The sequence below is a fragment of the Aulonocara sp. 'chitande type north' Nkhata Bay genome, linkage group LG4 (genome assembly GCF_057382095.1).
Source record: "Aulonocara sp. 'chitande type north' Nkhata Bay isolate Kocher_YH1m ecotype deep benthic linkage group LG4, A_spYH_male_GT1.1, whole genome shotgun sequence".
Lineage (NCBI taxonomy): Eukaryota > Metazoa > Chordata > Actinopteri > Cichliformes > Cichlidae > Aulonocara > Aulonocara sp. 'chitande type north' Nkhata Bay.
The window spans coordinates 26676920-26690123 of record NC_141347.1 but is presented as its reverse complement, the minus strand read 5'-3'; the positions used below and the strand labels follow the sequence as shown (position 1 = coordinate 26690123).

General features: G+C 39.0%; 1 protein-coding gene across 7 annotated transcripts; it reads right to left on the bottom strand.

The window, feature by feature from the left end:
* Window positions 1-311: 311 nt before the first annotated feature.
* gmip (GEM interacting protein) lies at window positions 312-12962 on the bottom strand. 7 transcript variants are annotated; one of them, XM_086289494.1, is made up of 21 exons: window positions 12726-12962; window positions 11382-11469; window positions 10781-10877; window positions 10553-10592; window positions 8605-8730; window positions 7231-7295; window positions 6972-7079; window positions 6806-6886; window positions 6303-6464; window positions 5990-6127; window positions 5369-5559; window positions 5084-5169; window positions 4938-5000; window positions 4744-4815; window positions 4502-4644; window positions 4227-4403; window positions 4012-4149; window positions 3710-3909; window positions 3229-3553; window positions 2608-2710; window positions 312-1803 (listed from the first exon to the last, which is right to left on the bottom strand). In XM_086289494.1, the coding sequence occupies exons 1-21, from the start codon at window positions 12769-12771 to the stop codon at window positions 1169-1171; spliced, it is 3084 nt and encodes a 1027-aa protein (XP_086145620.1). In that variant the 5' UTR covers window positions 12772-12962; the 3' UTR covers window positions 312-1168. The 7 variants fall into 7 exon arrangements, with proteins under 7 accessions (XP_086145620.1, XP_086145622.1, XP_086145624.1 ...); XM_086289496.1 differs by having other exon boundaries at window positions 2608-2707; XM_086289498.1 differs by lacking the exon at window positions 12726-12962 and having other exon boundaries at window positions 7231-7290; window positions 11382-11424.
* Between the last annotated feature and the right edge of the window lie 242 nt (window positions 12963-13204).

Here is a 13204-nt window from a genome sequence, read left to right as displayed (position 1 = left end):
GCGCTCTGACTTGTTTTGTGCGTAAAAAGGCGCAGAGGGAGGAGATGGACAGAAAAGGAGGGAGGGAGAAGGTGCGGAAAATGATGAGGGAAGATGAGTGATAATACAGCCTATTGATAACTCAGATGGGGAGGATCTTTTGCATTTGTGCTCACGGTTACACGGAAACTTAAAAGGGCACAGCTAAGGTGAAACAACTTGTGATGACATATCAGCCCCTTTCACACAGGAAAACATATTTAAGTTTTTGTTGTATTATACACCAAAACTGTCTGAGTTTGATGCAAAAATATCAAAAGAACAAAGCCGAATGAAGATGATATCACTTTACTCCTTCTAGACATCAGGAAATGTTGCTTCACTCCATTTACTTACACCAGGCTGTAAAATCAAACAGGTGCAGGCACTAAAATGCTGACATGGAAGTAAAAAAAAGTGTCATGTCCAAACGCAGAGCACTGAAATTAAAGATAAAAGGTTTATTGCCTTTTCACTATTTTGTCTGACATGCTTTTCCCGCATACTGAGAGAGGACCGCCCCCTTGTGTTAAAACAAGAAAGGTGCATTAAGCTAAAAATGATCAGTGTTAGGGTCAAGGACACCAGTAAAGGCATATATTTGTTTACAGACTATAACATTTTTCATTTATAGGCAATAATACATTGGGAAAGCACAACAAATGTAAAACAGCATTATATCGATGACACTGCATTTTACAAATATTCATTACAGTTTGTTCGGGTCAAAACCGTTATACTCAGGTGCTAGTTTGTATCTTTTCACCTCGCCTACTAATTAAGTCAAAACACAAGAGCTAATTAAAAAAATAATATATAAACTTCTCATGTGTGGTCTGTTTAGTGAACTGCTGGATTATCAACAGACCAAAATCTAAAGAAGATTAAGTGTTAATCCAAGCAGGCACCAGGATTGAACTTTTCCATGTGTTTCATATGTTAGTTCAGTAGGTTTGATGACTAAAGACTTTGTGTTCCTGTGGTGACATTTGCACCTAAAATGTGGATGTATTCTATTCATAATAAAGGCATAATAATGGTAATATTGACAGAAGCATTTGTTGTTACATACAATAATGGTCATATTAATGATGTCCTTTGCTGTATGTGAAATCATTCCAGTGAACCATCTGCAGATTTGTATCTTCCCTCAGACAAAGAGCTGCTCATCCTTCCCTGAGTGGCTGCGTCTCAGCCTTAGACCAGACAGGATCTTCTGGGCTGGTGAGGTAACATTTTTCTCAACGGGAATTGTCTTTGGTGACGAACACAGATGGTGATAATGTCCAGTACTCTGCTTGTTATTGCTCTGATTTATGTTGCGATTTGCTCGACATCCTCCTGCCACCTCTTCAGCAGCCTGCGTTGCACTGGATGCTGTAGAAGGTGAAAGTGGTGCATACGTAGAGTCCAAGCCCAGCATGTACTGCACAACCTCACGGGGGCTTAGTGGGGCATCCATTTTATTCACTGTGTCAGTAGTCACATGCTGGGGCTCAAGAATGCCCTCATAATGGATATCTATGTCTCGAGAAAGTCTTTGTGCCCCTGGCTCTGGAGAAGAGCTGCGACTGCTGTCTGCACTTCCTGTGTGGCCCCTCGGTTGAGGTGCAGCCTGTCTGGCTGCACATGCTGGGTTCGAGACTCGGGTTCCTGTATTATGATGTCGGTGATACTTCACAGGCTGTCTGGTGAAACGGTAGTATGGCTGGACTCCTAAATCAGAGATAGCTTCTCCTACCATCTCACCCTGAGGATCACTTGATACATCTCTCATAGCCAGGACTGGAGCAGTAGAAGGATAAGCATGTGATTCACAAAGTTAAGCATTTCCAACACCAGTTATTGATTATTTTGCTTAAAAAAACCAAAATCATTCTATATGATATATAGTGCAACTTGACTTGAAATCGAGGACTTTTGAAGCTGCTGTTTTAGCAACAGAGAAGAGAGCCCCTCAGAAACACAGCGAAAGTACAGAAAGCAAAGAATGGTTTGAGCCTCAGACTTTCCAAATCCCCAAACTCCAAAATCTAACTTTGTGTTGTCCAAATTCATACAAAAACTCAAATGTCAAACTGCAAATTCCAAAAGAAATGATCATATTATAATTAAAATCACACGAATTAATTCCTCAATTCCACAAAGACTATCCCCGACAAAACGTACTCAACCAAATTCAGCCACTTTTACTGAATAGCAACATATAAGGAAGTCCTACTTCTAAAGATAACTGGATGATGTACGCAAAGTAATTAAAAAAAAACAGACATTTTAAGTATTCTACACCTACATAATCTCACCCTTAGAAACACAAGCTACTTTGTAACTGTAAATTAGAACCAACCCCCTGTGTGCAAGAAATTAAGCAAAACACTTGGGAGCTGTTTGGTAATACCTACAAGAGGATTATTTAAGACATGTCCTCAAGTAGCAAAACTACAAGCTGACACAAGAGAGAATTCGTTGTACTTGGCAACTGAAAATGTCAACATCTTTAGGTTTCACAGGACATAGACACAGTGGATAAATTAATTTGCTGACCTGCTCTAGTCAGGAGTAACTTCTCTATCACTATGCCCCGCCTACCTGCTCTCTCACTGGCTTCAGCGCTGAGCTGGTCCACTGCCTCATTGGATGAAGACTTGTCAGATATATAACCCTCGCTTGACTCTCTCTTGATTCGATTCTGCTGGAATGACACAAGTTGAGTGGTGGATTACAGACCACATCTAAACCTGCAGCACTGCATTATTATAGGATTCCTACCGGGGGAATGACTACTTGGGATGAGTCTTTTTTTTTAAATTTTTTTTATTAGGTACAAATATAAAAAGTTTTTACTCTCCTAAAGAAAGGTGATATCCTTTTTGTGTTTTAATTCTTTTGATGCAACCCAGCTAAAACCCCACAATTAGGTGAACTTTAAAAATCTTTTTTACAGGAAAGAGCTGTGTAAAGCAGAAAGTAAAAGCTAGAAAGACGGTCATGCAGGCCAGAGTGCAGAGGGCAGGAGAAATGCAGCAGTGTGCGTGAGGATCTTGTTAATCCTGATGGAAAAAACGTGAGGTTAAGGTGGCAAGTGTTAAGGCTCTTAAAAAACTGGTAAGTGTGTTTACTCTCACATGGTGTGAATGCTAAGCAACTGCTGCTTAAAAGGGAGCAGTTAAAAATTAGCCATAGATGTTTAAAGCGCACTGAAATACTTACTTCTACTGAGCGTGGCCGCTCTCTGGACGTGGTTTCATTTTCTGAGTCGAGATAAGCTACCCCATCCAAGGGGCAGGAACCTCTGGGAGGGGTGTCAGGAAGAGGTGCGGTAGGGGGTGGAGGAGGGGGTGTATCGGATCCCTGCTCCAGGCCGAAGATTTTGTCGTGGTGTGTGATGAGGAACTCAACAAGTACAGCCTGGTAGGTGGTCTCCAAGAGGGCAATCATTGACATGTCTGTCGACACTAGAGGGCGCAATAACGTTGGCCCAAAAACAATGCCTAAATTGCTGGGAGACATCTTGTTCTCGTAGTTTTCTGAAACTCTGTAAATAAACACATGAGACAAATTCAAGGACAGCTTAAGTTAAATTTGACTTAGAAGTCAAAGTCAGTGGTCCAGTATAGAAATAAGTAAATGTCATCTATCAGGTTTAGGCCAAGTTAAACTAGAGAGGTCTGTGGTGCCAGAGCATGCTCACCTTTGAAGATGAGATACAAGATGCTGCAAGGTGCTGTAGCAATATGGAGGAAGTCTGTGTAGTAGCTTTTGCAGGTTGTCAGTGATATCCATTATCTCATTAGTCTCTGGTGATGTCTCCCCATCATTCAGGTGCTGAATTGCTTTCCCCACCGCAACGAAATCATTGTACAGGTCAAAAGTTAGTAAGGGCTCAGGCAGCTGCAAGAGATAATATTGAAAATATTCAGTGCGATATCAGACAAAAAATTACATCTCTTGAATTGTGCAAAAATGAGGTTTGTATTTTAATATCTCCTTTACCTCCTTAAAGAAGTGCTTAAGGATAGAGGTGATGTCATGTGGTGAGAGGTCCGAGAGGTCCACTTGCTCTTTTTGTGTTTCAAAGGCATGGCAGAGCTTCTGAATGCGAGGCTTGGACCCACTCACGCGATACACACCCTAACAGAAATGATTATTAGATCACTATTCATACTTGACAACCAATGTATTTGTACCAGTGTGAGGATAAATAATACCTGGACAGAGAGAGCACGGCTCTCAATCTCAGATGTGCAGAGAATCACTACAAAGGGCACCTCATCTGGCCTGTCACGTGGCAGCAGAGAGAGGTCCACTCCAAACACCGATCCCTTCTTATGCTCACATTCTAGCTGACACACCTCCATACACTTCCTGTGCAAAGCTAGGCCACACTGAATGTGAGATAGAAAAGAGCTAATCTCATTAATAATCTCATGAAAGACAGTTTTCTGCCCATGTTACAATATATTCATCAAATGTGTAATCATACCTCTTCACATTCAACTCCACTGACAACAATATAGTTGTCACACTGCTTGCATTTGGCCATTTTGCTTTTCATTTTCTTGAGTCGATGTGATAGTGCAGCTCGCGAAACCTGTGGCACTTTGGCTGGCTGACTATCATTGTACTCTGGAGGAAGGTGGAGAAGATAGATTTATTTGCCAGGATCAAATAAAAAATATACTCTATTAACATATTCTGTTCATGAAAAGAAAAGGAGGTAAGAACCTGATTCATCCCGGTCATCTAGGTCGTCTGATGACACTGTCAAAGTGGATGCGGTTTTACCCAGCCTCCTAGCTTCAGTTATATATTCCAAATAAAGCAAAAACACAGTTAATTTTTTTTTTTTAAAGTTCCGAGTTACGAGATGCATGTACTGTAAATTAAAAGTTAGATACAAAATGTAAGCCTGTGCCTACCAGGGCTAGACAGGGACTCCGAACTGCCTCCGATGCTCTCACTGTCACTATATCCAGTTTTCCCTTAGGTGAACCAACACACAAATATTATTAAAGAGAAAGATTTTTTTTTAATATAAAAAAGTATAATTAGGTGGAGCCCTTACTGCAATCACTGGATCGTCGCAAAGGACTATCATCTGCCATGAACGAGTCTGGCAGAGTGTTCAGAGCGCTGGTTTTTCTTTTGTTGCTTTAAAGAAAAGAAGTTATTGAAACAATTATTTTAATAAGTAAATAGGTGGAATATATCAAACATGTTTTCAATCCTATTTTATGACAAGGATATACACTCAAATACATCTGTCCCTACTGACACATGTTTATATGTTCACATTTATATTTAAAAACATGCTACATAAAAGAAGCAGCAATAAGTCCTTTTAACGCACCCTTTACCGTGAGGAACATACTCCTGGAAGGTAAATTTTTGGAGAATCTGCTCAGGGCGACGCTTACTGAGAACATACTGCAGATAGGGCTCACCAGACTCCTGGGCTCTGCATGTTACCTCCAGGTTGTGATAGCCAAGTGGAACAGGCTCTGCCTGCTGACGCTGGAAGTAGAACAGGTTCACTGTGACCTAATACAGAGAGAAGACATCATGTGGAGTCAAGGAAAAAAATTTTAATCAAAAAAAGTGATATAAAATATAAGAGTAGTGTTTTGCTCACAATTTACTTTTCATACCCACAAAAAGTAAAAGAAAAAAAGAAAAAATATGCAAAGGAATCTTGTAATTTTATAAAACATGGTAGTTTTTTATTAAAATTCTTTATACTGTATGATGCAAAACATAAATCACTGCTTAGGTAGATTATTATTTTCAGGTACATTTTTGTATTAATCAAGCTGATTAACTACTAATAGTTAGACATGTTAACTTCTCTTCAGTGATTAGACTGTTCTTAGGTAATGATCCTGTAAATATATATGTAGCTATCCAAGACAACTTATAATATCAACTATATAGTAACACATATTCTATATTTATACCAAAATGAAGTACTGACCTCTTTGAGCACAGTGTCTCCTTGAAAGATGAGCTTACGAATGTGTGAAATGATTCTTTCTTTCACCTTCACTAACTCATCTTGGTGGATCTTTGCATCAGTCACACACTGTTTATATGTCAACTCTGCCTCTAACACCTGTGAGGACAGAAAGAAAATCTAAGTGGATATGCAATCTGTGTTTTCCTCTTTTTGCATCGTCTCATAAGCCATTATTAAGGATACCAAAAAATATTTACTTTTTGTTTGCTGAAACCTTAGGCCCTTATTTCTACAGATTATACAGTATTTAGTCTATTAACATGACACTCACCTTAGTCTGAGCTTCATCCTTAGACTTCCTCCTCTTATCTAGTGTTTTGCTTCCTACTGTGTCATCTGCAGCCTTAGCAGAGACAGCTTTCGCCTTTTCTAGCTCATCACAGCGCTGGAAGTACTGTTGCTTGGCCTTTTTATAAGCTGTAACTGCTTCATTCTGAAAACGGGGAAGGGAGATACACAGAGTGGAGAACACTGTTTATTACTGGCACAAACTTTAGCACAACATACGAGAAAGGAAACATGTTGGTTACATCCATAACAGACAAAACAACATATACATGACATGCAAACAAGTATACTGTCCACTGTTTATACAATTTATACACAGATACTAATTTTAGATGAACTGAGACAAAAATATGTAATGATTCTGGCAACAATTTTACTATTTTCATGTGCAGTCTAATATGACTTTAATAGATACCAACAAGTTCACTAACGGTGCAAATAACTCTGCTTAACGTCAACCAATACCAGGAGTGATTATTTACTTACCATCCTCCTTTGTTCTCTTGCCCACTGCTCTTTAAATTCTCTGCGCCACTTATCAATCTCATTTCTCTTTGCACTCAAGGCCTTTGAGACAGAGAATCGATATTTAACACATCTACATCTAAACATTAGAGATGGTTTTAGATGATGTGTTTGTAGGCTTCTATACCTGGTAACAGCGACTTTGCAGCAGATCAGAAGTCCTTCTAGCGTTCAGACAATTTTTGATGTCTTGTTCTAGAGCCAGTGTGTAGATGTACTGTAATGGCATCATTTCCTGCATAGACAAGAGCAAAGAAAGAGAAACGCCACAGTCTAAGAAAGAGAAATGCCACAGTCTCTGTTCTAGGCACCATTATAAGTAACCCATTGTGATGTACTTTAGCAATCATTGGTACAGTTTTTGTCAAGTATCCAGTAAACCATACCTGTTGGAGTACATTGGTTTTTGCTCCTTCAGCCGTCTTCATTATACTTTTTGCAAATTCCTGCTCTGCAAAGAAAAAAACAAACTTTTTTTTTCTTTTTTATGTAAAAATAAAAAACACAGGCATGGTACATGAAGATAAAAAAACACAAGTAGAATCCACTGAAATTCTTGCACTATACTGAACATTTTTGGACATTACCTATCTTCTGTGTCTCTTCACAAGTCTGACATTTGATGAATAACCTATGCAGCACCCACAGAATAACTAGAACCTGTAGTGTGGTCAAATCTAACCTGTGTCTATTTTGAAGTTAAAAGAGGAATTAATTTGGTTAAAAATACCTGTGGTTTGCATTTTGCATCAGTTCAAGAACTGCAACAGGAAATGAACCAAGCTGATGTCAGTATGATCTCACTCACACTGTGCAAGTACTGATACAAACACTAAGTCAACAGCAGTTTGTGATCTGACTGCTCTCTTTGAGCAATGGGCTCTATACTGTTAGCAAACTCAATGTGTTGCTTTACTGTGTAATCACTAGTTTGGGGCTGAGCTTCACCCAGCATTACTCATGTGTTATCATTGCCTAACTGATCTCCTTACACACTTGAGGTTGGTAACTGTTGCTCTGTGTTTTGAATGATAACACTAGTATCAGGTAGTGATGTCAAAGTATATTGACATCACTACCTGAACTCATAGGATCTGAAAAGGCTCACAGAAGAGGAATCGCTGTGTACTCCAAAGGCAAGTAGTGTCTTTTATTGCCCTCCTCTTTTCAGCTAATCTGCTCTTTAATCCTTTCTGTTTGTGTGTAACGTGCAGTTCTCTGGAAGGACTGCATAAACTCACATCCTCTTTAACAGAAATAATCCAGGCAGGAGATGAAAATTACTCGATGGTACTCCAGCTAATACTAAAAATGCATGTATTATGATTTTTCTTTCTTAATGGGTAATACAAAGCAGCAATCCAATCTTCAGTGTGCACCTCTTCTCCTTACAGGGTGACTACTGCAGCACTATTTCAAATGTTATTATATCAAAGCAAACAAAAAAAACAACAACAACCATTTGCTCTAACTCTAGATGAAAATACTAGGACACATTCACTTATACCTAACCTACTTGCATGAAATGATCATTTACTAACACTTTAAACCAATTAATGTTGGTACTACTCTAAGACTACTGACTTCATAGTGGATCAAAATTATTTTCATTTATATTGTACACATTATGGCTTTGCATTTTGTAAGAAATCCACCTATTCTTGTTTCTGTGTGCGGTTTCTATTCAAATATGCCATCTACGATAAGACACAAAATTTGCATGTTACACTACTATTTCCTTTACTCAGCTGTGTATTTACCCAAGCTGATTCTCTTCTCCATCCAGGCAAGAAGGTCTTTGGCATATCGGCACCACAACTTGGCGTACTGCAGCGCCGTCTCCACTCCATCCTCACAGCGACATAGGGCCAGGTCTGCTTCTTGGACTGTGAGAGAGTACATCATCATAATGGTAGGCTCAAGGTGTACCCAGGAATTACACTGTAATAGCACCTAATATCCCCTTTTCTCAAGAAAACGTTTAGTCTGTCCTTAAGTGATATTAATGGTCCCAGACTATATCTGACAACATAAAGAAATTTAAAAATCAAATACCAGTTTAAAAAAAAGATATACACAAACCCAAAACAGGAAATAATGGCTGGATATGACAAGTCATAGCTGCTCCTCAGAGTAAAGGTCCTGCAGTTTCCAGAAGGTGAGAGCAAACTCTAGCATGTATACTAAAATATACATTAGTTTGTCGGTAAAAAACAAAGAAAAACCCCCTCTTAAATTAGTCCTATGTCTCACAGTTGACAGAAAAAGGATGTAACTAGAGAGAGGACAGCCCCAAAACAAACTGCTTTAGCTAAATAACTTCCCTCCTCTCTCTTCCCTTTTGCCTGGCCCCTCCCTCTCACACCTGTTCACTCGTAGTCAGCTACTGACACAAGCCATGTTGTGAGAGCACATAACAGCACACTAGCATGTTGTTATAGCGCTACTGTGGTCACCAAGGCAGGGCGTTAATACGATAACCACTCTTCTTCCTCTGTGAGTCACACTAGTGCAGGGTGGATGATGTATCTGTGACAGTCACATGGTCTAACAAAAGCTCCCTACACTACTTTCTCAATGTGTTCCACTTCCAGCACAACCTTCGCAAAAAACCTTCTTTTAACCAAAGCTGATGCATTTCAGCAACTTTCACTTCTTCTAGCGGTCCATTGTGCAGTGCTTTAAAACATGCAAGCATGTTATGACAGAGAGGCAGATTTTATACTGCTCTTCCCCTTCAGATAGCTGCCAAATCCAGTTAGAGTGGTAGGAAAAAAAATCAAACCAGACTTTCTTCTGCCATCATGCGCAGCCCACAAAATAGAACATGCAATTCCAGAGATATGTTAGGTTTTGTGCTATGGGTGACCTCTCTTAGCCTTTCCTCTCTAGGGAGAGCTCTGAGCACTTTCAGAAATCAATCCTTTGGAGTTCAAGCACTTGGAATAAGGATTATTCAAGTCAAGTCCAGAATGCAGAGTGACAGGGTTTAGAGGAGCGTTGAATCAGGTTTATCTCCTGGCATGTGAGAGAGCAAGCGTGCTAAGGTGGTGTGGGGGAGGTGTTCTTGAGATGAGCTTCTATGCCCCAAGAATACATTTGACATTGCTCACCATCCAAGTTTAACACAGTGTGCCTCTGTAATATCTTATCTTACCATGTGCCTATAATTTGAGTCAAACTGAAGTTTGTGCACTTAGCCCAAAGTCCCACTGTAGACTATGAGTAAGTCTGGTGCATTTATCCATCTGACTTGTATTTATGCCATAGACCATGTAACAGGAGATTTCTGTGACTCTCTTTTTTCCACTAGTCTAATGTAAAAACTGAGAGCAGCTGTCCCCTGCTTTAATCCTCTCTCTTTAGCCTAATCTTGTTACAGAGGGATCGTTACAACTCACAGCTGATTATAAGACAATAAATAAATGTTGAAGAAGAGTATTTGTAAAGTGTCACAGGCAGTAGCTCCTGCTACATCTAATGATCCGATGGGATGAAGGATAGTATCCTGTCAGTCCCAGGAAGGTTAGTGCTAGGTTAAACAGGTGACTGAACCACTTCAGCAACAGGTTCACAGTGTAAAGGAATGTCGCATTGAGACCAACTGTTTATAACAGCTGTCGTTATTCACTGACCCTGACCAGAGAGCATGCAGACAATAACACACTCATTTGGGCTTTTTCATCCCTTCTGTCACACAAACCATACCTGTCTGAGTTCCATCCACGTCATTGGGTTCGGCACATATCTGTGGACAAAGTGCATCTTCAAACTGGTGGAACTCTACAACTCTATCAAAGCACATCTAATCGTCTAAAAACAAACCATCATTTGAAAACTGAACCTGAGCTAAACTTTAGCATAAACAACAGCATAAATGACAGGCCTTTGATTAAGTAGGTCATTCACTACATTCAAAAGGTATTTATTTCTTACAGTCACGTCATGTTGCTCTGTGGTCTCTGCAGTTTCTACAGAGATAGGTTCTGAGATGGACTGGGAGTCAATCTCTGCTAGCAGATCATCCCCTGAGCTGAGCACAGAAAGAATGTATAAGGAGAGAAACATATTTGTCAAGGAATATGCCAGCAAGCATATGCTACTGGGCCTTTTAGTACCATAAACAAGCCCCTTAAGAACCTTTCAAGGTCCAGTTTATGTATTTTTATCATCTTAACTATATTCACCACTGCACCTTTGCTTTAGAGAAATGTTATAAACAGTTTCCAGTCAGTGCTTCTAATAAAATATGAGTCACAATCAGGATAGATTAAACCAGACATGGCAATGCTAATATAGAAAGTTATTAAACCTTTAGTTAAAAGCTTGCACTAGATAAATATACCGACAGATCATACATAATTGAGTTCATGTTGATGGATTATTAAATGATAAAATATAAATTAATAATTCCATCCTCAAGAGCTTCTTATCATTTTCCATCTCTAGACCATTTGAAATACCAATTCACTAACCACAGTTTTTACTTAGCACCCGAGTGATGCAGGAGAAAAGGGTTGCACAAGGTAATACTTACGAAGAGATGAAAGATAAATCAAGGTTATCAAAATCTCGGAAGATCTCACTGTATCGTTTTGTTTCCGATTTCTGCACTCGTTTCACATCTGAAATGAGAAATGTAAAAGCTAAGATACACACAAACTTTACATTGTATTTATGTTACATAGAGTAAACGGTGATCCTGACATGTGTACCCTTCCCCCACCCCGAAAGAGCACAAACTATATAGAAATGCATATTATACCACAGTATCAAAGCTAGTTCATCAAGTATATGCCAACATTTGGTAGCTTGCAAACACACAGATACACACATAGATGAACTGAAAAAAGGATCCAGTTCAAAAAAATAATCAAACTTAGCTTCTCATAAAATCCTATCTGACAGCATTTGCACTTAATGTGAAATAAAACTGACACATTTTGTTGCTTAAACTTTTGTGCTTTTGTGCAACACTTTGACCGTTTATAACCCTCTGACATAGCAAAAAGTTAAAAACTGATAATTCACAATAGGTGTAACAAATGTAAAAAAGAAATCACTCGCTCAAAGAGGCCTCCATTTTGGTCAACCACATCCTGCTTGCAGTTTGTGTCACGTCCCATCGTGTACATAGAGTCCTTGTTTTTCACACCACCAGTGTTTCAGCTCAAGAATAAGAGCTGACAGGAAAGTAAGATGTTTCAGCAAAATTTGAACACAGGTTTCCAATGTAGTTGCACTTAACTCTGACAGTTGTGTTTGCTGTTTACCCGCAACATTTGCAAAAGCTACTTGCATGAATTGAGGCTACACTGCAACAAGCTTCTGAATAGAAACTTTCAAGCAAAGAAACATTTCTAATTTCTAGTGTGTCAAATGACACAAAAGTCTCCAAAACATTAGTTTTAAAAGAAGTGGACAGTCTTGGCTTTTTGGAAGGAGTAGGCTAATTCTGCTGAATAAAAATACAGAAGTTAAACAAAAAGACAGAACAAGAACCTTTAAAAAAAAGAGTTCAGGAAGTTCATCAACAAGGAGGATGCTGCACAGCAGCAGAAATCTTCTGACAGACTCATTAACAAAGGCACTTTATGCATGCAGCGTCTGCATGCACCCACATGAATACCCATGTCATAATGGCGCTACACTGCTTTGAGTAGATTTCCAGTAACACAAACCAAAATAATATTTGGCAATTAAAAAGTTTGGGGTTTCTTCAAATGAAGAAAAATGTGTATTAATAGCAAAAAAATTTGAACATTTTGAAAGGAAAGAAAACAGATTTAAGTTTCATTTAAGCATGGGCAAGTTGATATTTAGAGTAAAGGATACAATTTACTCAAAATGACCACATGTCATATATCTTATTTGTGCTCACCTGTGCCTTGAGTAGAATCCTTGTTTTCCACTAAATCTTCTTCCATTTCTGCGCTATTTCCACAGTAGGCAGACCCTAACAACACCTCTCACACATTATCTCGCATCAGGGTCAAACTACAATACACAGTAAAACACTTTGTATTTGAAGTGGTAGGAAATCAGGACTGTAGTTTAAACACAGCGATATAAAGCTGAGCCCCAAGCGCGCTGATATGCAAGTTCTTAAAATGATCTTCCTCTGGTAGAGTGAAGGTTGGCCAATGTTTTCGCCATCAAGGGGAAGAGGAAGTGTATCTTACAGTCACTGGAGGCCCCACCTACATTGTCTAACCATATATAGTGAAAAGGTACCACTGTGATAAATTTGTATTGTCGTAGTAAGAAAGATTGTTCCTTAAATATTGGCATGTACCACTGTAATGTAACAATTACACTTCAGAAAACATATCTTGGTTAAAACCAACTTGGTTAAAAATT

Bases quoted from the DNA above. Each gene is read 5' to 3' on its own strand.
- gmip (XM_086289494.1), bottom strand. From the start codon at position 12,771: ATGGAAGAAGATTTAGTGGAAAACAAGGATTCTACTCAAGGCACAG. The intron at 6,465-6,805 runs GTAAGTAAATAA...CCCCGTTTTCAG, and splicing joins CAAGAGAACAAAGGAGGATG to AATGAAGCAGTTACAGCTTA. The intron at 3,554-3,709 runs GTGAGCATGCTC...GTTTATTTACAG, and splicing joins CTTGTATCTCATCTTCAAAG to AGTTTCAGAAAACTACGAGA.